Source organism: Dipodomys ordii, unplaced genomic scaffold, assembly GCF_000151885.1.
Source record: "Dipodomys ordii isolate 6190 unplaced genomic scaffold, Dord_2.0 Scaffold44, whole genome shotgun sequence".
Classification (NCBI taxonomy): Eukaryota; Metazoa; Chordata; class Mammalia; order Rodentia; family Heteromyidae; genus Dipodomys; species Dipodomys ordii.
The window spans coordinates 9296974-9318141 of NW_012267260.1; the positions used below are offsets into that span (position 1 = coordinate 9296974).

Consider the following 21168-nt stretch of genomic DNA (forward strand, 5'->3'; position numbering starts at 1 on the left):
ATAATGCTCCCCAGAGGGATCAGGGCACAGGCAGCCCAGGCAGTGGAAACGAAACAGCATCTCCCCCTCCACTCAGACTTCTCTGGGAGAACATCAGCCCCCCTGTGCAACAAACATGAGTAACAAAACATAATCTTAATACTTCTTTCTCAGAAACGTAGATCTAAAGAGAACTGAGAGAACCAAATTATCCAGAGCTGGTTTCTTGAGGTGTCTGCATAATTCATGGGCTTGAAAACCTAAGGAAGTTAAAGAGCATTGTGTGAGGTCTAGCTGTGGATCTGGACTCTGAAAGCCCTGGACCCACAGGCCCCAAGTCCTATTACCCAGCTTGATGGAGAAGTCAAGATGGCCGAGGCACAGCTTGGTGTATGCCAAGGCCTGCATGAGGTGAGCTGTGGACAGCAGTCCCTCCCTGGAGAGCAAGCATAGGCTGCTCTTCTGAATGGCCATCTGTTCACACTGCAGCCACTTCTCCCTGTTACCCATGTTCTGGGAGAACTGGGAGAGGTCCAGGTAGGTCGAGACAACCTGAGGGGCGACAAATACATTCCCGTTACACACGCACGTGACCTTTCAATACGGTGCTTTGGCTGGGAAACAGCCTATGATTACGCCTGGCTGTTCTCTCAATCCAGACTCCTTTTGTCTCTCCTCTCCCACTTCCCTCCTCTCCAGGTAGGGAAATGTTTCTGCTACCCCTACGCTTCTAATTTTATTATTTCAGTCACTCTTTCCTCTCCTTTTTCCTCCTTTCCTTCCCTCTCCCCCTCCTTCCTCTCCTTCCTCTTCCTCCTCTTTTCCTATCCCTTCCTTCCTTCCTTCCTTCCTTCCTTCCTTCCTTCCTTCCTTCCTTCCTTCCTTCCTTCCTTCCTTCTTCTCTCTCTCTCTCTCCCTCGCTCTCTTTCCTTCCTTTTCTCCCCCCCCCTTCTGGAACTCTTGAGCTTCCATCTCATAGCCAGCCCATTGCCTGTTCTTTAAACAAGTCACTTTCTCCACATTCCCTCTTCTTCCTCTTCAAAGACTTTCCCCTTCAAAATGCTAATAAAATTATTTATCATTTTCTCTAATTAAAGTCTTTCCCTGATTCTCCCGCCTTAGTGTCCTTCAGAAATGCTGCCTACATCTCTACCAATACCAGGCACATTTGATGTGTTAATGGCTCTCTTCTTGTCTGTCTGGCAAGTTCCTTCAGACCTCATCACCCTGAATGTTCACATTGGAACTATAAATTCAGCCCTGGAAACTGCTACTTTGTACACTCATTCCCTTGATGTTCTCACCCAGTTTTATGACTTTAAGCTAGCATTTACACACTAATGGCACTCATAATTTTATTTCTATTTCAGACTGCTCCTGTGAGCAAACTACTGTCCCACAACTCCAACTGGATGTCTAACAGGCACCTTAAACATTTCCCAACCCAACCTATCACCAAATTTTTCCTGCTGAAGACTTCCTGATATCAAATAAGAGCAGCCTAAAGCTCTGGCTATAAATCTTGGGATTATTTCAGACTTTTGTTTTTCTTTTGCATCCCAGAACAGATTCACGTTATCCATATGATAGGTTATCATCAAATATTTGTTGAATCAATGGATAAAAGACAGAGGATAGGATACTAAACTTGGGAAAATGTTTCCTTTCCCTTTTATTAACTCAGTGGTTCTAATCTTTTTTTTAGATCATGGACTTCAAAGAGAATCTAATGATCCCTTCCTTTACCTCCTACTACGTACCTTAGGCTCTTCTGGACCTACATACAAATTATGCATTTGGTTCATTGAGATCACATGCATCTATATACCTGAAAACCCATCTATAAGCTTCAAATGAGAAACCAGGCTCAAACATATGAGCAGTGGTATCTAGTTAAGTCTTAGTTATTGGGGAATCTCACTAAAAAAAAGGACCTTGGCAGGATCTTTCTCCTTAGTGCCTGAGGTTTCTGAGTTAGGTCCAGGGATGGCTGACCTGGGTTTCATTTGCAGACTCCTCAGCTGAATTCTTCTGCATAAGGGTGGCCAGGTAGGCAAACCTGCGGCTGCTGGCTGTGGCCTCCCGGTTATAGAGCTGCCAGAGCAGGGAGAGGCAATGCACCTGCTGCTGCAGGATTGCCAGCTGCTTCTTGCTGTTGTAAAGCACAGGGTGTTAAGCATGCCTTTTTTCTTCACCAATGCCCAGCTTTTGCTTCCTATAGGAAATGGAGGTCTACGCCTCATGTGGCCATGTAGACTGCCAAACCAGGAGTGATCCTGGAATCCCCTGCTCCTAACTTCATTTCCCGTTCATCCCTCAGGACCAGGAAGGGTAATTTTTTTTTTGTCAATTGAGTCTTGAACTCTGGGCCTGGGCGCTGTCCCTGAGTACTTCAGCTCAAGGCAAGTGCTCTACCACTTGAGCCACAGCACCACTTCTGGTTTTCTGGTGGTTTATTGGAGATAAGAGTCTCAGACTCTCCTTGCCCAGGCTTTCTTTGAACTGTGATCCCTAGGTCTCAGCCTCCTGCGTAGCTAAGACTACAGGCGTGAGCCACTAGCGCCTCGCAGGAAGAGTAATTTTTGAAGAGAGGTTGTTTAAATTGCTATTTTCCACTATCAACTGGCTGGGAGAATAAGGTAGAAGACCTAGAACTGTCTTTTATATACTTATCTGTTATATGCATTATGTGCCTGTCTTGTTTTGTATTTGAAGGAAACAAGGGCTTGTAGGTCAGTACAGGATGGGTTCTAGTGTAGCTATATATAGTGTTCTGTAGCCCTAAAGGGAGCCAGGGCAGCGTAGCCAGTGTCTCACTTCTCATGGAGGCTGTTCAGAGGATGTCTTAGGGAACTGGAATACCAATACTTTTCCAGAAATATTTGGAAAAGTACACCAAACCAGGTCCAAGGAAAATTCCTTTTTAGCAGATGAAGGGCTTGTCTAGCCAATGTTTTGGCCAAGGTGATCTGTCCCATGTTGAAACAGACCTGAAAATGGAAAAAGAAGAAACATCAATGTAACTATGGCAGTGGTACCGTAGCAAGGTTTTGGATATAAAACACCCTTGTGCTGGGTTGGAGAGCAGCCTGGTTAGTGGTGAGCTCCCATTAACATACACCAGCAATAGCAGCAGTAAAGGTGAGGGAACAGGTAGGTGGAGAAAGCACCTTCCATGATCATTTCCCACACATGTGTCAGTGGGCAGAAGAGAAAGGTTCTAAGTCAGAAAGTGGTGCTGCGAGAGGAGATAACATTGTCATCTGGGCCAACACTCAGATGTTCTCAGCTACCAGCAAGGATGTGGACTATCACCAACTCCCCATCTCTCCTGGCTTAAAAGACTGTGCCGCTGCAGAGGATGTGGAGGTCAGCCTGGGAAGCTGCCCTGAGGTTATCTAAACCTTCAAATCCCAAGGCTGACCTTCACTTGGTGAGACCTTTATTAACTATTAACTTGTTAATATCTTCTGCCTTAGCATCTCTGCCTTTGGAAGTTTCTCTTATAGAAAGGGGAGAAAGAGATATTTAGCAAGAATATTCACTGTCTCTAAGTTTAGATAAACAGAAGTAGAGACAACATAAATATACACTGAAAAAGGTAATAAAACTATGGCATAGCCACACAATGGAATTCTTGCCGGTTATAGCTGTGTAATGGGCCTCTTCTGGTTTTCTGGTGGTTAACTAGAGATAAGAATCTCATAAGCCAGGCACCGGTGGCTCACGCCTGTAATCCTAGCTATCAGGAGGCTGAGATCGAGGATCACGGTTCAAAGCCAGCCCAGGCAGGAAAGACCGTGCGACTCCTATCTCCAATAAACCACTAGAAAACCGAAGTGGAGCTGTAGCTCAAGTGGTAGAGCGCTCGCCTTGAGCTGAAGAGCTGAGGGACAGCACCCAGGACTAGAGTTCAAGCCCCATGACTGACCAAAAAAAAAAAAAAAAGACTCTCCTAGTCCTTCCTGTCCAGGCTGGCTTTGAACTGAGATCCTCAGATCTCAGCCTCCTGAGCAGTTAGGCCACTAGCACTCAGTAAGTCTCTAACTTTTTATTTTTTATAATATCTTTAAGTAGTTATAAAAAGAGACTTCTATAGTTTAAATCTATATAACTTTTTTTTTTTTTGCCAGTCTTGGGGCTTGAGCTCAGGGCCTAGGGACTGTCCCTGAACTTCTTTTGCTCAAGGCTAGCACTCTACCACTTGAGCCAGAGCACTACTTCCAGCCTTTTCTGTTTATGTGGTAGTAAGGAATCAAACCCAGTACTTCATGCATTCTAGGCAAGCACTCTACCACTAAGCCACATTCCCAGGCCCATATAACCTTTATAATCACATTAGCACATTTCTTTTTTTTTTTTAATTTCTGGAGAAAATGAATTGGAAAGTTCATCTTTCCAAGAGTTGGTCTTTTTTTTTAAATCATATTTCTTTTTATTTTATTTTATTTGTGAAGATACTGTACAGAGGGGTTACAATTACATGGGCAGGATAATGCATACATTTCTTTCCAAGCATTGCAGCCTCCTCCTTTTGTTTACCCTTCACATCCCTTCCCAGCCTCCCCCCTCCCCCCCAATCCCAATCCTTCTCCTTCCCCCCCTTCCCCCTCCCCCCGCACTGACGTTGTAAAACTCGTTTTGGACATGACAACTTGTACTTCTCATTGTTGCAACAGGTCCACCTGTATCTTTAAACAACTGGTTTTTCCCATCTCCTCCTCAAGTTATACTGACATCAAATATAGTGAAAGCAGGGGTTATACTTTGGGGGAGGGACATACAAAGCAACAAAGAGATAATCTTATAAATGCATTAGAAACACATGCATGAAAGAAAAAAAACATTAAGATACATATCTAAGGGTTCATTTTCCTGACATCACATTATCTGACCTTTTCCGCTTGACTCACATTAGCACATTTCTAATCATACACACTAAATAAAGAAGGATTTAAAAAAGACAGAGTAGCCGGGTGCTGGTGGCTCACGTCTGTAATTCTAGCTACTCAGGAGGCTGAGATCTGAGTTCAAAGCCAGCCCTGGCAGGAAAGTCTATGAGACTCTTATCTCCAATAAACCACTAGAAAACCAGAAGTGGGATTGTGGCTCCAACAATAGAGCTCTCGCCTTGAGCTGAAGAGCGCAGGGACAGCGACCAAGCCCAGAGTTCAAGCCCCACGACCAACAAAAAACCAAAAATAAAACCAAACAGAGTAAGGTACCCCTAAAACTACAAGGTCTCCCCCTGCCCCTTACCTCTGACCGGAGATGGCAGAAAGTAGCTTCCTCAAATGGACAGATCTTTACCTTGTGTTTTTTCAAGAACAAGAATGCTGAAGATTGTCCCAGAAGATTGCTTGCTTTCTTCAAATAAAAGAAGGCCTCCCAAGGACATGGATGAAGAAATGGAATTAGGATTAGCACACTGCTGAGGATGAGACTGGGAGGAAGGCTGGAGAGCAAGGTTGTGGCCAAGATCCAAATGTGAGTGAGGTTGAGTTTTGAATTAGAAATAGAGAGCTGGCCTGCTCGCACACCGTCAGGGGCAGTGCCAGCCTGGGTGGTGCACTCCCCCCACCCCTACCCCACCACATTCCCATTTGTCTTCTCCTACATCCCTTCCAGTACCTTGTTCTCCCATTTTCCTCCAGCCCCCACTCCTGGTTAGCTGGCAGTGACAAGTGTTAGTCAAAGTCACAAGTAAAGGCCAACAGCAGAACTGCTCACCAGGTAATTATCTGACAGGTCCAGGGAGGCAGCGGCAGCCTCCAGCAGGTAATAAAATGTGCAGGTGGTTTCTCCAATGATGAGACAGTGCTGGATGAGTGGGGAGAGCACTAACCTCAGGATCTGTCTGCAGTAGCAGGGCCGGTCTTTCTTCAGGTTGTTTTGAGCCATTTGCCTGTTTACTTGATCCAGGAATTCCTCCTCTGTTCTTTGTGGAGAGAAGATGAAGAACTGAGAGTGGCCTCATAGCTACCACTTTTGTTGGGGCATTACTGTTGCAAAGCCACTTTTTTTCCTAGGAAGTTTTCCATACAGTTCACTAATTCTATGTGTACTCTCCATCACTCCCTAAGTTTTTGTAAGTACAGGACTAGAGTCGTAAATGCAATGCTCTGTTAGGGATTTAAAAACCTAGCACAGTCTCAATTAGGAAATACCACAGCTGAAGAGTAAACTAACAGTAGAAGTGTTGACTAAAACATTAAAATGATACAAGGCAATAAATAATACAATCTTCTTGTAGTATATCTGACTTTTGTAAATGACATATTGGAATATTATCTTCTATGTTATCAATCCTGCTACTAAGATTTAAGATTATTTTGACTTGGGTTTCAAGTTTTGAGGTTATTTATATTTCAATTTAGAATAACAAAAAATCTTTTGTAAAGAACTCAGTGTGAACTCATGTCTCATTCTGGTAGATAATTGAAGGAAGTAAGTAGTGATAAAGTCTCAGTTGGTTCAACTTTTTTGTAGAAAATTTGATTTGACCTTTTTCAATGAAAACTGAAGACTGAGCATAACCTTTTGGAAAAGAAGTAATATACAATATAAATTGGGCAAACATTACCTCTCTTTACAAATGAGGAAACTGTGGATTAGAGAAACGTATTTGTATGTGGTATAACAGCTAATGAGATGGTAAAGCCAGAATTAGTCTTATCCACCTTCATAGGGAGCCTGAGCTCAAAAGAGATCAGAGTCTGACATCTGAGCTACAATAATCTGAAAAAGCAGAAACTGAAGAGGGCCCTGAAGGTGGCCAACACGCTGAAAATGGGAGGCAGTTGGAGGCCGGCCACTCAGCATTCCCAAGGGAGAGCTGACACCAGGGGAGCATGCAGGTGGTTCCTGTGGAATACAGATTTATTTGAAAGCAGTAGGGAATCAGGTTAGGTAGTGAGATGGAAGTGTACAGAGAGGGGCGGATGAACTCAAAGTGAGCACATTTAAAATAGATAGAATAGGGATTTGCAGCCAGGAGGTTTGTGGTTAGGAAATACACATCCATTATCACATCATCTGAGGTAAAATAAATAACTAGGAAGATAAAGTTACAGATGAAAACAAAGTCTGCTTTGTTTATTATGCATTTGAGAAGTCACTAAGTAAAGTTAATTTCCCGGTTTTTTTTTACAATAAACTGTTTTTAATCTTTGTCCATATTTATGTTTTAAAACATGGGGGTTTGAAACATGAGGCTTCCAGTCCATTTTAAAATACATGGAAACTCACAAAATTACAGAAACTGAAAACTATCTATCATGGGTAAGACACTTTATGTATATCCAACCAGCTTTTTAAAATAAAATCAGTTGTGATATAAACAGAAAAAAAAAGAAATAATTTCCCTACAGAGAACTGTCATCTTGACTTTTAAGGTGAGTACAGGCATCCTCACTTCTGGGTGACCAGGCCCCCTGTGGTTTGCGGGTGAGTGTCCAGTTTAGGGGCCATCTACCATTCACTCAGATCCTCCTGTCCACCCTTAACACCTCCATTTACCTGCAGTGTTCACCTGAGAAGGCCTCCTGACTTCTGAAGGCTGTTTCCTGGAAATGAAGACTATCTGTGGGCAGGGAAAAACAGAGGATTATCTTTCATTATACATGTTTAGATTAAAAAAACCCATTTAAAATTCCTGACTACCTTTCCCTCCATAACAGATAACATAAAATTAAGATATTATTATGAACTCTTTAGTGACAACAGCTTGTGATTCCCACAACTTCCTTCATTTTCATTGCCCCACTCAAAAAAAAAAAAGGTTCCAATTTAAAGGAGACAATATTTGCAATGCAGAAAAAAAAATTGTTTGCATTCTGGTTTGATGGGTACTCCTAGTAATGGAAATCCACGAATATATCTGGCCCAGGTTTATAACTAGATCAGTGAACTGCAAAGCCTGCAGCCAACTGAAGAAACCTAAGAGTACAAGATGCCACAATTCACTAGCTGACCCCAGATAGCTTTTCCCTCAAGATCTGACTCCTCTTCTGTAACCACCTTCTTCCTCCTGAGTTTACCTTGGGGAGAAGGTAGTTGTAATTTGTCTGTGGTCACTTGTGTTAGCACTGAGCCTGTGTCTTTATAAGTACAGAATCTAGAGGTCCTGCTAGCGTTCTTGGTGGAAGAGACTGCGAAACGATGGAACTGGACAAAGTCCCCTCCGTGGCAGCTGCTACAGCGGCAGGCCATGTCTTGGAGAAAGCAGGCACATTCAAGATGCAAAGCTATCTGTTGCTCCTTAGGCCACAGCTCCCAGGCAGCTTCCCGCAACAGAGGCATTCCAAATTCTAGCATGTTAGTTTGAGATAGGGGCATTTCTTCTTGAAGCCTGAGAAGAGAGGCTGAGCCAGCATCTGAAATTTCAGAAAATCCAAGTCAGAGTTTCCCATATAGTCTTTTCATGCCAAAATATGGCAAATGGATAAGTACACGTTGCAACTTTATAAGAAGACTTGGTATGCCCATGTCCTCTGCAGAAAGAATTTTGCACCAATCTGAAAGTGATACTGACCATATGTAGGATAAAGTAAGACAGGGAAAATAGGAGCAGTTGAAGAGAAGAACAGTGGAAAGTTCTATTCCCGTAAGTTAAGATTTTTTTACTTCAAATTCAAATAAATATAGAACTCAGACATATTTCAAAGTCAAAGGGAAATTATTTGTAGATATGTACGTTTGGGTCATTTATTGTACAATTTTATTCTTTCACATGGAGAATATGAGATGTCAAGCTATTTAATTTATATCTTGCTGTGTCCATATCTATTAATAATGTATATGTCTATCTTTCTTGTGAATTTCTAAAATTAGGGACAGTTTATCCTTTTACTTATGATGGCAGTATTTATGAATACTTATGAACCAAAAATCAAAACACAAATACTAAACACACAGATTAATAATGAGATGGAACTCTTTTTTTTTCTCCCTGAGGCAGACTCTCTTTATTCCAGACCAGGCTGGCCTCCAGCTCAGGCTCATTCTGCCCAGTATGTCCAGCCTTTTTTTTTGGCAGTACAAGGAATTGAACTCAGGACCACAATCTTGCTAGGCAAGGGCTCTATCACTGAATCATAGTCACAGCTCTGCTTTTGTTTCTCACGCAGGGTTTTATGCTTTTGCCCAGGACAGCTTTGGACTGTTTCCTAAGCAATTGAGATTACAGGTGAGAACCATCATATCTGGCTTATTTTGGAGACAGGGTCTCACTAAAATTTTGCCTGAGCCGGCCTTGAACCTTGACCCGACCTCATTTCTCAGCAGCAGGTTACAGGCATGTAGCACTACATTTCCGCCTAGCTTTTTAAGGACCTGAAATTCCGTAAGGCAATGCTAATGGAGGATATTTTTCTCTCTTAACCATGGCTCCTTTATGGTTTTAACTTTATTTTTATTTTTTTTGATTCTTTCTTTCTTTGGTTTTAACTTTAAATGATAGCTTTCAGAAGGAAGCCCTTATATACAATATAGATGGTCTTTCTGAGCACAGAATATCTCCACTCTCTATTCAGACATGAAACAAGGGAGCAGCCCTTCCTCACCTGACTTTTTCTCTTTGGTTTGGTTGCTAACGGAATGAGGTGCTAACGTAGACTCAGCAGGAAGCTCTTGGCTCTCACTGAGCCAGTGGAGCACATGCACATCCACAAGAGTCCTCAACACTTGCAGTAGTTTGTTTCTATCCCAGCCAGGCAGGAGGTGCTGCAGCAGAGCTACATGGAAGGAGTGACCGATGACTGCAGCACACTTGACCAGCAACTGTTCTTCGGGGCTCAGTTGGTCCATGTGGTTTACAGCTATTTCTGTTCTCCCAGAAAACAAAAAGCAATGATCAAGGTTTTGAGCCAGGTGTGGTAGAACACGCCTGTACTTAGGAGCCTAAAAAAGGAGAATTGTTCTGAAAGTTCAAGACCAGTCTGGTCTACATAGGGAGCTCCTGTCTCCAAAAAACCAACAACAACAACAACAACAACAAAAAACCAACGCAATGACCAAAGTTTCTAGAAAATATAGATTATTGATAATCTAGTCATCTTAAAAACAAAAAGCTTGCTTGTCATCTACCTCATCCTCTACCTTGCTGTAATCCCTCCTTCTCTACCAGAGAGCCCTGTCTCCATGGTCTTGTTTCCTATTAGTTAAACCAACAATCTGGTTTCTACTATACTGCTGAAAGTATTCATCCTTGATCACTAAAACGTTGTGTTGGGAGAACTCCAACTACTCTGAAACATGCAGTCACATCACTCTTTTCCATTTTTTTTTTTTTTTTTTTGTCGTGGAGCTTGAACTCTGGGCTTGGGCGCTGTCCTTGCGCTCTTCAGCTCAAGGTGAGTACTCTACTGTTTGAGTCACAGCACCACTTCCCTCTTTTCCATTTTTCATGACCAATTAGTACTCAGACTCTGCTTTTCCTTCCCCTCTCCTCCCATTCACTTCTGTTTAAGACAAAGTATCTTCATTAGCACCACATTAAATATCAGCACTATCATTTCCCTTGCTCACTGTCTTTTCTAGCACAGGAAAATGCACAAAAGGAAGCTCAAGACCTAACTTTCCCAAGTAACTGGAAGTATTTCCCAGTTATCAGTCAGCTCCAAAGAGAATAATAGGTTCACTTACATCGAGTGTTACTCAAATGATATTATGTGACTTCAAAGGACTTTTAAGACATTCCAGAACTTATTTCTGGAAGACATGTTTCTGTTTTAGAGGAAAATGAGGCAGAATGACAATGACAGATCTTTGTTCAACTCACTTAGCCAGTTACTAATGCAATGACAACCTGTGATCAGGTCATGTGAGGTACGAAAGGGACTTACCTTTCAAGAGTGGTGGCAGAAGAACTGTATCCAAGTTCACATCATCTTTGACTGTGCAGACATGAAGTTCCTGTTCTTCGTCAAAGTTGGCAGGACAAATAGTATACATCGTGGATTTTATGGCATTAGCTGTGGGAAGAAAACACGGACTGAGGAAAATACTATGCTAGAAGGCACAGCAATTTAGTCACAAGCCTACAGGATGAAGATGAACGGAATGGTACTGTAGTGTAACATGGTTTATTTCAGTCCATCCTGCCTATTCCTTTTTTTGGGGGGGGGGTTATAAGGCTTGGGTGCTGTCCCTGAGCTCTTTTTGCTCAGGACTAGTGCTCTACCAACCCTGAGCCACAGTGCCACTTCTGGTTTTCTGGTGGCTAATTGGAGATAAGAGTCCCATGGGGACTTTTCTGCCTGGGCTGGCTTCAAGCTATGATCCTCAGATCTCAACATCCTGCATAGCCTATTCTTAATTTATTTTATAAACTAACAACATCCTCTATACTACACAGCATCTAACTGCGGTTCACCTTGTTTATTAAACTGTCCTGTCTATTACCTCTCATCTAGGATTTACATATACTTCTACTCTTTCCTCTTCTCTCGTTCTCCCACTCCTTCCAACCCCCACCCATCCAAACCATGAAGCCATCCTTCTTATCAGTAATATGTCAATGCTAAACTCTCGTAAATCCTACTTTACTACTTCTACTTCCTGGCTACTCAAATAGAAACTACTACAGATTGGTTGACTCAAATGATTATCTGAGGCAAGGATTTAGACTTTTTACCATGCCTGCTTAGTATTTGTAAAGTACACAGGGGGTGGCCCAATCTGGCCCATAATGTCAGCATGGAATAAGTACATGCCTCATCAGGGCCTAGGTAATGCTATATTGGAGAACTTCAGGGTAAACCTGCGGAAATGGAGTTTACCCGAGAGTGATTCCCACTTGCTGTTCTCTTCTTCCTCCTCTTTTAAATTATGAAATGTCAGTATATCCTTAGAGAGAAGGTCTTGGCACAGCACCTCACAGTACAAGGGGTTTCCAGAGCACCTGTGGAGAAGGTAGCTGCAGAAAGGTAAGTAGGGGATTTCTGACTAAAGATGCCTACTTGAGGGGAGCCAAGTCTAAAGTACTTCATATGGAAGGATTTTCTTTTGTTAAGGCCAGATCTTGATCATACAGGCTATAGTACAGAAGCTATAGTACAGAAATGTAAAAAGAAAACATTTTCTGATTGGTTTTGAAATACATCTGGCAGGAACTTCTTTCTCAATTACTTTGCTTCTATGGCTGTTAATAGGAACTAACATTCCCTGGCTAAAAGGCCTGGCAGGAACTGGCCCAATTTATCAGATATAAAGCCATGTAAATCTGACTGAGAAAAACCAGAAGGGTAGCCCCTTCCTGATCACCAAGAAGACTGTTTCCACTAAATATATTTGTAGGCCTCATCATGGGAAGGACTTTTTCTCCAGTAAGTGAGATATGAGCTTCTTCTCACTTATCTTACAGCACCAGCACCTCCCTTAACGAAGTGTCCACCTAATCCTAGCCACTCACATCTGCAGCTCTTTGGGGATGCTCACCACCCCTAGTTCCCAACATGCCATTCTCAACAGCGAGGTTGCTGCCAACTTTGGAACTGGCACAAGGATAGCCTGAGGGCTCTGCAGGAAGTGCAGGGCCCCAGTACACAGGCTGACGGGAGTTGTCAATGTCATCACCATGGTGATAGGCAGACTGGAGAGCAATGTTTCCAAAAACTCCCAGGAAGCTGCATCCATATATTGGGCCTCATCAAAGAGGAAAACCAATGATGCTTCTCTCACTGCCTGGAAATAATAACAAAGAAATAACAACAACCTCAGATTAGAAATGAAGTCACTTGTTTTCAAACTCTACTGTGACTTTCCCATCAATTCTTTAAAAAATGCCAACACAGGCTGGAGCTTTCAACACATTCTAATGTATTCTAAGTTCCAGTAACTGTCTACTTTTATAAATGAAAATATAGTCTATATATTTAATGAGGTCTTTTTGGACAAGAAAATACTGTAACTAAAAAGTGGAAGTCATGATCAATATATTCTCTAAATCAAACTTGAAGCTTTAAAATATTTCATTTTGGTAAAGGCTTTATCCTGTATGGAATTCATAATACTCTAAAATAGCACTTTCAAACCAGGCTATACGTTAGAGTCTCCCTAGAGTGCTTGCAACTACCAGGCTTTCTTTTATCTCTATTCCTCATTCCCACTCTATTCCTCAATGTCTTATGTGACCATTCTAATGTGTTTGTTTTATATATTTTGTTCTTATAAAATGTACATTGTTGGGGCTGGGAAGGTGGCTTAGTGGTAGAGTGCTTGCCTTGCATGCATGAGGCCCTGGGTTCGATTCCTCAGTACCACATAAGCAGAACAAAAAAGCTGGAAGTGGAGCTATGGCTCAAGTGGTAGAACACTAGCCTTGAGCTGAAGAGCTGAGGGACAGTGCCCAGGCCCAGAGTTCAAGCCCATGACTGACCAAAAACAAACAAAAACAAAACAAAACAAAAAAATGTACATTGTTAATTTGTTGAGTAAATTTCTTATGCAAATGCTACTGGATCGTAGACTTCAGACATACACACAGTATATTTCTCCTATACTCTCCGTTTGTTCAGGATTATTTTATTTGTTTATTTATTTATTTATTTTTTGGTTGTAGGGCTTGAACTCTGGGCCTGGGCGCTGTCCCTCAGCTCTATAGGTCAAGGCTAGCACTCTAGCGCTTGAGCCACAGTGCCACTTCCAGCTTTTTCTGTTTATGTGGTGCTGAGGAATTGAACCCAGGGCCTCATGCATGCGAGGCAAGCACTTCCCAGCCCATCAGGATTATTTTAAACATCACTTCCTACTACTGTTTTCATCTTACTCGCTTACTTCTAACTTGTGCATTAAGCTTCTCTGTGTTCAGCAATGTGCTCATGTTAACAACTGCCCTGTTCTCTCCAGACAAATACTGCATTGAAAACACTCTTTTTAGTATATAGACCCAGGAGTGGAAATGCTGGGTTCAGAAGGATTTGGCATCAAAGTTACTAGTTACATCACTTTTTCTTCAAATGTTTGATTGTGTAATCCTGAGTTAGAATCTGAGTATTTGTGTTACTTACTAGTAAATATTTTGCAAAATAACACATTTGGGAACTACTTGTTTAAATTAAAATTTCATTAAGAGACAGGATCAGAAAAGAGCAAAGCCTCTTTTTGTATGGTATGCCTTGCTGTTGGATGAACAGGTGATTAAAAAAGTTTAAAAAGTAACAATGAAGACAGCACACAGACCAAGAAATGCTTATGTGTAGCTAGTACGATATGGATAGGTTAAAATGAACTTATACCATCTCTCCAAATATTGAGTAATAGTATGCAGCATGAGTACCCACCTCCTGAAGCACTTGAATAAAATATGTTTTAACCTTCTTTTGTCTTGCCAGTTCATCCATATGTGAAACTTTGAACGATAAGGGAAACTGGTCAGAAAAATTATTATAAATTAGCATTCAAAGTGATAACCTTATAACATGCAGGTTCTTCAGTGGGTACAAGCAATGATTCTGTTTTGACTGAGAATGGGTTTCTGTATGATTAGACATAGAGTTACAAGACCCAATCCAACATTAATTCACAGTTCAGAGAATGAGATCTCAAGCTGACTGAGTATTAGAAACAACTAGCGATTTCCTGCCACACCAGATTCTGGAAAGTCCTTAAAGGACTGTGACTAAGGACAAATAACAAGTTGTACTTATCAGTGCCACTTTGGGTGGTTCTAGCATCCTAGTTATGCCAAGTATGCCAGGGTGAATCTGTGCATGGGGCTTCTCAAAAAAAAAAAAGATACAATAGACATCATCTCATGTTCTTTCCTGTGCTGGGCTGAGGCAATAAACTACCATGGATATGAACACCAAAGTGAGATTCTTTCTAGAACATGTTAGCAGGTGTTGGGGCCTTAACCAAGGCTTGTTTTAATAGGGGCCTATCTTTACAAATTGACCAGAGGCTAGTGTTCTCTATTCTACATCAAATAATTTCTTAGAAGCCTGATAAGATTAGAAGTGATGAAATTGTGGACCAGGGACTCTAACTTGTTCAGTATTGGATATCACATGGGTTCGTGATCACTGGGAGCTTTGGAGGATTAGATGCTGGTTCCAGTGACATCCCATAGCAGGGTATGGGAAGGAACATCATTCAAGGATAAAAAATTATACCTGAATCAAAAACACATGGATGTAATTCCAGGAATGTGCTACTACACTGAAATACTTAGAATTATACCTGAATCAAAAACACATGGATGTAATTCCAGGAATGAGCTACTACACTGAAATACTTAGAACTTTAAAATTTATATTCAAACTCTTATATTATCTGCCTTAAAATTCATGCAAAAATCAGATTAAAGTATATAACTGTCATTCACAGATGGCAAAATTGTGGCTCAGAGAGGCTGTGATATGTTCTAGGACATAAAAATGTATTATAAGCTCTAGAATTCACTCTTCTCCAAAAGGAGAAAGTCTAAGTTTTGGTATCAAAATCTCAACTGTCATGACTAACTACGTGCTGTTAGGCTGCATTTACATGGAGTTACATTAGAAGACAATCCTGGGTATGAGTATCCATAATGAATAATAGTAACCTGATTCATAAAGCCATTGCCTTTGTTACCTTAACAAAGAAGATGTCATTAAAAAGGCAGTAAAGAGGTTCATCCATCATCCCAGAGAGATATTTTTGTAGGCACTCTTGTCGACAATAGGCGGGGCATATATCAATATCAAAGAAGATGGCCATGAGCGTCTGGATGGCATAGAAGTACTGCTTGGCATCTGCTTCCTTCAGCATTAGTGGCAATACCCTGGTGAATGTTACCACAGTCATTGGGAGTCCTCTGACCCACACATGTTCAAGGATGCTGAATCTAATGACATGAGTACCATCAATAAGGAAAAAAGCTCCAAGAAGGTGGCTCCAAAAAAGCAGGAGTCTTTACCTTTGACCTTTCTTCTGGGCTAGGAAGTTTATTTCAGACAACAACTGGCTTTTTCCATAGCCTTTTCCACCCTCATACAGAACTGCTCTTCCTTTCCTCTGGTGCAAACACTCCTGCTGTGCCAAACTGAAGACGTCCAGCTCTTTCTCCCTGTCTATGTAAGAGACATATTAGATCCTTCTAACATGTCTATACTTTAGAGACTTTATTTATTTGAATTAATTTATGAAGCTACCTTTAAGAAAGACTGTTCTACCTCCACCCTAGAGCCCATCCATTCTGTGATGGAAATTCTCATCCCATTCTAGCAAATCTACTCAGGACTAAACAGAGTATATGCTGGTCTTCAAGGTTTGTTGTGAAGCCCAAGGAACAAAATTCAAAACACTTAGTTACTGCATGGATGTAGAGGTTATGATTATTTTCACAGTGTATTTAAAATTTTCCATAATAACAATTTAGACTTCATAATTTGTCACTATTATGTGAAGATAATGAGCTATAATAAATGTAGGTTAAAATAAATAAAATATAGGGAATATATAGCACAGCTGCAACAGTCTTGGTGATATCTTTACTCTTCTAAGTATGATTCCCAGATCTCAATAGGTAAGCTCTGACTTACAAAGATTCTTCTCAGTTAAAGTGACAGCTGAAATTTGAATATCTAATATGGAAAAGTAATGGTAGGACCTCTTCAAAACAAACATAAATTCACTAAGAAGGCTGATTTCTATTTTAGAGAAAGATTAAAAGTATTTAGTTTGTATTTCATTTTTTATACAAATGCTTTAAGTTACAAAAGAAAACTCACCTAACAAAGGGTGAATTTTATTACTTGTTCTGGCCAAATGTCTCTTCCCAAACATTCTGGGAGGAAAAAAAAAAACAAAGGGAATATATCTATTAAAAACTGCTTCAGGAACATAGGTCCTCTTTGGGAGATTCTTTCATATAACTGAAGAGGGACAAAGTTCTGGATAAGAAAGTTTTGTTTTTTGTTTTTTTTTGGTCAGTCATAGGGCTTGAACTCTGGGCCTGGTCACTGTCCCTCAGCTTTTCAGCTCAAGGCTAGTGCTCTATCATTTGAGCTAACAGTACCACTTCTAGCTTTTTCTGTTTAAGGTTCTAAGGAATCGAACCCAGGGCCTCATGCATGCGAGACAAGCACTCTACCACTGAGCCACTTTCCCAGACCAAAAGCAAGATTTTAAGGACTAGAAATTTGTGTGGTGGTGGTGATGTGGGAACAGCAGTATTGACCAATTCTGGCTCAGGGAAGTAAGTAAAATTGTGAAGTGCACAAAGAAAAGAATAAAGAACATTTGGGTTTGTGATTTACTGCTACTCTCTTGCTGTCAGATAGCAAGAAATTCATGGAGGAACTCTCTTACAAACTAAACACACAAGCTGAAGGTCTTAGACACAGATAGATACCTTCTCGCATGAATCTTATTCCAGTAGTAATAAGATACATACAATGGAAAACTTACTATTCCTATGACCTGATTCTGTAAGAGATGGGTATAAACCATACAGTGACACTTACATGCATCTTTTATAGCCAAGATATTCATACATCTTCCCTGGGTTGGAAATATTTTTCATCATTTTCTCTGGCAGTTTCTTGAAGTTGTAAGCAGGCAGTGTGGATCTTAGATATGTTACTTCATCACAGGACACCAAGCCTGGATAAGCTGTTATCATTCTGGCCACAAGACTCACTTTTGGGCCAATAACTGTGTCAGGGAGACAGCATTGGTTGAAGGTAGTTGGAGTACCTCTTTCTCCTTCACCCCTAAATCACAGCACTAACAACCCAATGTTCTATCCTACCTGTATATTCATGTCTTGCTACTGCCCCCACCAAACCACAGAATACTGGTCCATTGGTAATACTGATGGAAACAAGCCTAGGAATCAGAAATCCAACAGTGAGTAAATAGAAAGTCAGAAGCCTCTGAGTTAGGCATTAGGTCTGCCACTCTCTAGATACAGAAGCGTAGTTTTAGAGCTCAGCATCGACAAGGTCAGAAGTTGCTATTGTTCTGAATAATATCATGAGCATAAAGAATTTAAGTACTAGACTGGGAAAATGGCTCAGTGGTAGAGTGCTTGCCTTGCATGCATGAGGCCCTGGGTTCAATTCCTTAGTACCACATAAACAGAAAAAAGCCGGAAGTGGTGCTGTGGCTCAAGGGGTAGAGCACTAGCCTTGAGCTGAAGAGCTGAGGGACAGCACCCAGGACCAGAGTTCGAGATCCACGACCGACAAAAAAAAAGAAAAAAAAGAAAAGAATTTAAGTACTAGGGTGGTAACTGAAAGGAACAGAATGGTCTTCTTCAGGAATTTTAGTTAGAGAGTTGTTCTTAGTAAGAAGATAAATATTTTATCTGTAAGATGCTTTATATACATTTTTTGAAGTACCTTTGAACTGATTGATTACCTCATCTAATCCTTTGAAATATAATTAACAACCAACCTGCCTGGAAGGCATGGAAAATATTTGCCATGAAAAAGAATGTGGCTCAGAGAGGCTCTGATTTGTTCCAGCACATAAAACTATACTAGTGAGCACTAGAATTCACTGCCCTCAAAAAGGAGTTAATTATCCCAGATCTATGTAAAAATGTCAGAATGAGAACCTAGCCGCCCCCTCCAAGATCATGTTATTTTTACTATACTCTCAAATAAAGCAAAAAATGACAAGCCAATCAACAGCCATCAAAACAGAGTTAACAGATCAAATAATGCTTGAATGTCAGAGTAAAACAATAATCAGAATGCCAAGACAGTTGATGGAAGAATTCATGAAGCAAACTGATCTTTGGAATATACTTTCTAAATAATATTTCAAAACATTCTATATTGGCTGGGGCTATGATTCAGTATTAAAATACACACCTATCAAGTGTGAGGTCCTGAGTTGTTTTTAAAAAAGAAAGCTATTCTACATTGATGCATATTATTTGATATATACTATACATATATTATCTGACACACATTATATGTATTTCTGGTACTGAAAGAGCATAATGATAAGATTCTGAGTTTGAACCTAGTAAGTCTCAAAAATACCCTGGAAGCCAGGTCCTGGTGGCCCATGCCTGTAATCCTAGCTACTCAGGAGACTGAGATCTGAGGATCGAGGTTCAAAGCCAGCCTGGGCAGAAAAGTCTGTGAGACACTCATCTCCAATTAACCACCAGAAAACTGGAACTAGATTTCAGGTTAAAAATATAACAGAAGATGGCCCGAGGAGGTGTGGAGAAGAGTTTGGGATCTGGGTGAGAGCTAATGTGATGCAGTGGTATGAGCAGTAATGAGGCCTCTACCGAGACTGCATAGGCGTGGCCACCTAAACTTACACTTACATTGAAGCTTCAGCATAGGGCTAGTGCAACATTTCCCCAAATATGTTCTTCAGAGCATTCCTTGTTCTGGATGTTTACAGGGCTCTTTGGAGAAAAGAGTTTCATGATCCAGTACACTTGAGAAACACTAAGTAAAACTAAATAAATTTCTTTACCCTAAGATTATTTACAACCTTTGATATATAAGTGTACATTGTGAACTTAGCTTGACCAAGAGTAGAAGGGACTCAAGTTCTATCAAATGCATTTTGGGAAATACTGACTTAGTAGTTATCTTCAAGGGAAAAAACAATTCCACCGATGTTGAAATCTAGCTTTCAGGCTCTGACACTGTTATGCTAATTGGTTTGCCAACATAACCTCTCTGGATCTTTGTTTTCCTGAAGAGATCAGTTTAGATGAACCCCAGTATCCTAGCTAATATTCTAAACAAAGGAGGACCACATAGGTTATGGATTTAAGAGTCAAAGAGGGCATCCTTCAAGGCATTGTAAAACAACCTCTAAAGACCATAGAAATGAGTAATTCAAGTGTTAAGGGAGCTGGACACTGGTAGCTCATGCCTATAATCCTAGATTCTCAGGAGCCTGATATCTGAGGATCAAGGTTTTGGAGCCAGCCCAGACAGACAAATTCAAAAGTCTATCTCAAAACCAGCAAAAAGCTGGTGGCTCAAGAGGTAGATCTCCATCAGTGGTCAAAAACGCCAAGTGAAAGGTTCTGAGTTTAAGCCCTAGAACTGACCCAAGACATGCACACATGAGTGTGTGATGCACATACATAATATACATGATATATCGTATACTATATAGTTTACACACAATATGTAATGCATACACAAACTCTATACAAACTATACACACATACATACACACATAATGTGTGTGATACTTTTGGGAGCATCTAGATTTTATGAAGGAGTTGCCAATACAAAATAATATTAGAAAAACAAGGATCTGGCTTTCTATGTGTCCTTAGCTTCCTCAAATATAAATGGAAGATAAAAATATTTTACTCTGGTAGCATATACTATTCTATAAATGTTAAAGCACTAAATATGTGTGATACAATTCTATTATTCTATTAGTGCTTTAAATCTCAAATCTCAAAAAAATATGGCAGGACTGGGAAGGTGGCTCAGTGGTAGAGTGCTTGCCTTGTATGCCTGTGGCCCTGGGTTCGATTCCTCAGCACCACATAAGCAAAAAGAAAAAAAGCCGGAAGTGGTGCTGTGGCTCAAGTGGTAGAGCACTAGCCTTGAGCTGAAGAGCTGAGGGACAGTGCCCAGGCCCAGAGTTCAGGTCCCACAACCGTACCAAAAAAAAAACAAAAAACAACAACAACAAAAAAAACATCAAAAAAAATGGCAAGAAAATCTATCCTTGGTTCAAAATTAACACTGGAAAGCAACCATTTTTTGACTTCACGTATATACATTTCCCATGGTTTTCTATTTTTATTAATAAAAGGTCATTTGAAAAACACTAACCAACTTTTTTTCCCCCCTCAGCCTTGGGGCTTGAACTTGGCCTGGGCGCTGTCCCTGGGCTTCTTTTGCTCAAGTTTATCACTCTACTACTTTGAACCACAGTGCTTCTTCCAGCTTTTTCCATGATTAATTAGAGATAAGAGTCTCATGGACTTTCCTGCCTGGGCTGGGTTTGAACCATGATCCTTAGATCTCAGCCTCCTGAGTAGCTAGGATTACAGGCATGAGCCACTGCTTCCCAGATAATCCTAACCAACTTTGTCATAATGTAATGAGTGGGAGTGTAGATTTTCCTCTATCTTTATTAGGTCTAGGAATTTGCAGAAAATGGTAGAGTGGATATGGAGGAGTGAGACATTTCATTATAGGGTCCAGAAAAAGCAATAGGACCGGGGAAAGATCAAGAGTGAAAGTCAAAAGCTGTGTT

General features: G+C 40.8%; 1 protein-coding gene across 1 annotated transcript in view; it reads right to left on the reverse strand.

Annotated features, from left to right (window-relative positions):
• The window catches only part of LOC105987747 (adenylate cyclase type 10-like), a 28683-nt gene that overhangs the window by 2876 nt on the left and 4639 nt on the right, over positions 1–21168 (reverse strand). Inside the window, exons 7-23 of the mRNA XM_013019104.1 lie at positions 17714–17790; positions 17427–17616; positions 16692–16747; positions 15878–16031; positions 15553–15742; positions 12392–12663; positions 11760–11896; positions 10824–10952; positions 9543–9803; positions 8019–8354; positions 7498–7561; positions 5710–5917; positions 5239–5364; positions 2797–2969; positions 1975–2131; positions 327–531; positions 143–239 (exon numbers count right to left, since the gene is read on the reverse strand). Coding sequence (XP_012874558.1) covers positions 143–239; positions 327–531; positions 1975–2131; positions 2797–2969; positions 5239–5364; positions 5710–5917; positions 7498–7561; positions 8019–8354; positions 9543–9803; positions 10824–10952; positions 11760–11896; positions 12392–12663; positions 15553–15742; positions 15878–16031; positions 16692–16747; positions 17427–17616; positions 17714–17790 — 2832 coding nt within the window. The remainder of the gene's footprint in view (positions 1–142; positions 240–326; positions 532–1974; positions 2132–2796; positions 2970–5238; positions 5365–5709; positions 5918–7497; positions 7562–8018; positions 8355–9542; positions 9804–10823; positions 10953–11759; positions 11897–12391; positions 12664–15552; positions 15743–15877; positions 16032–16691; positions 16748–17426; positions 17617–17713; positions 17791–21168) is intronic.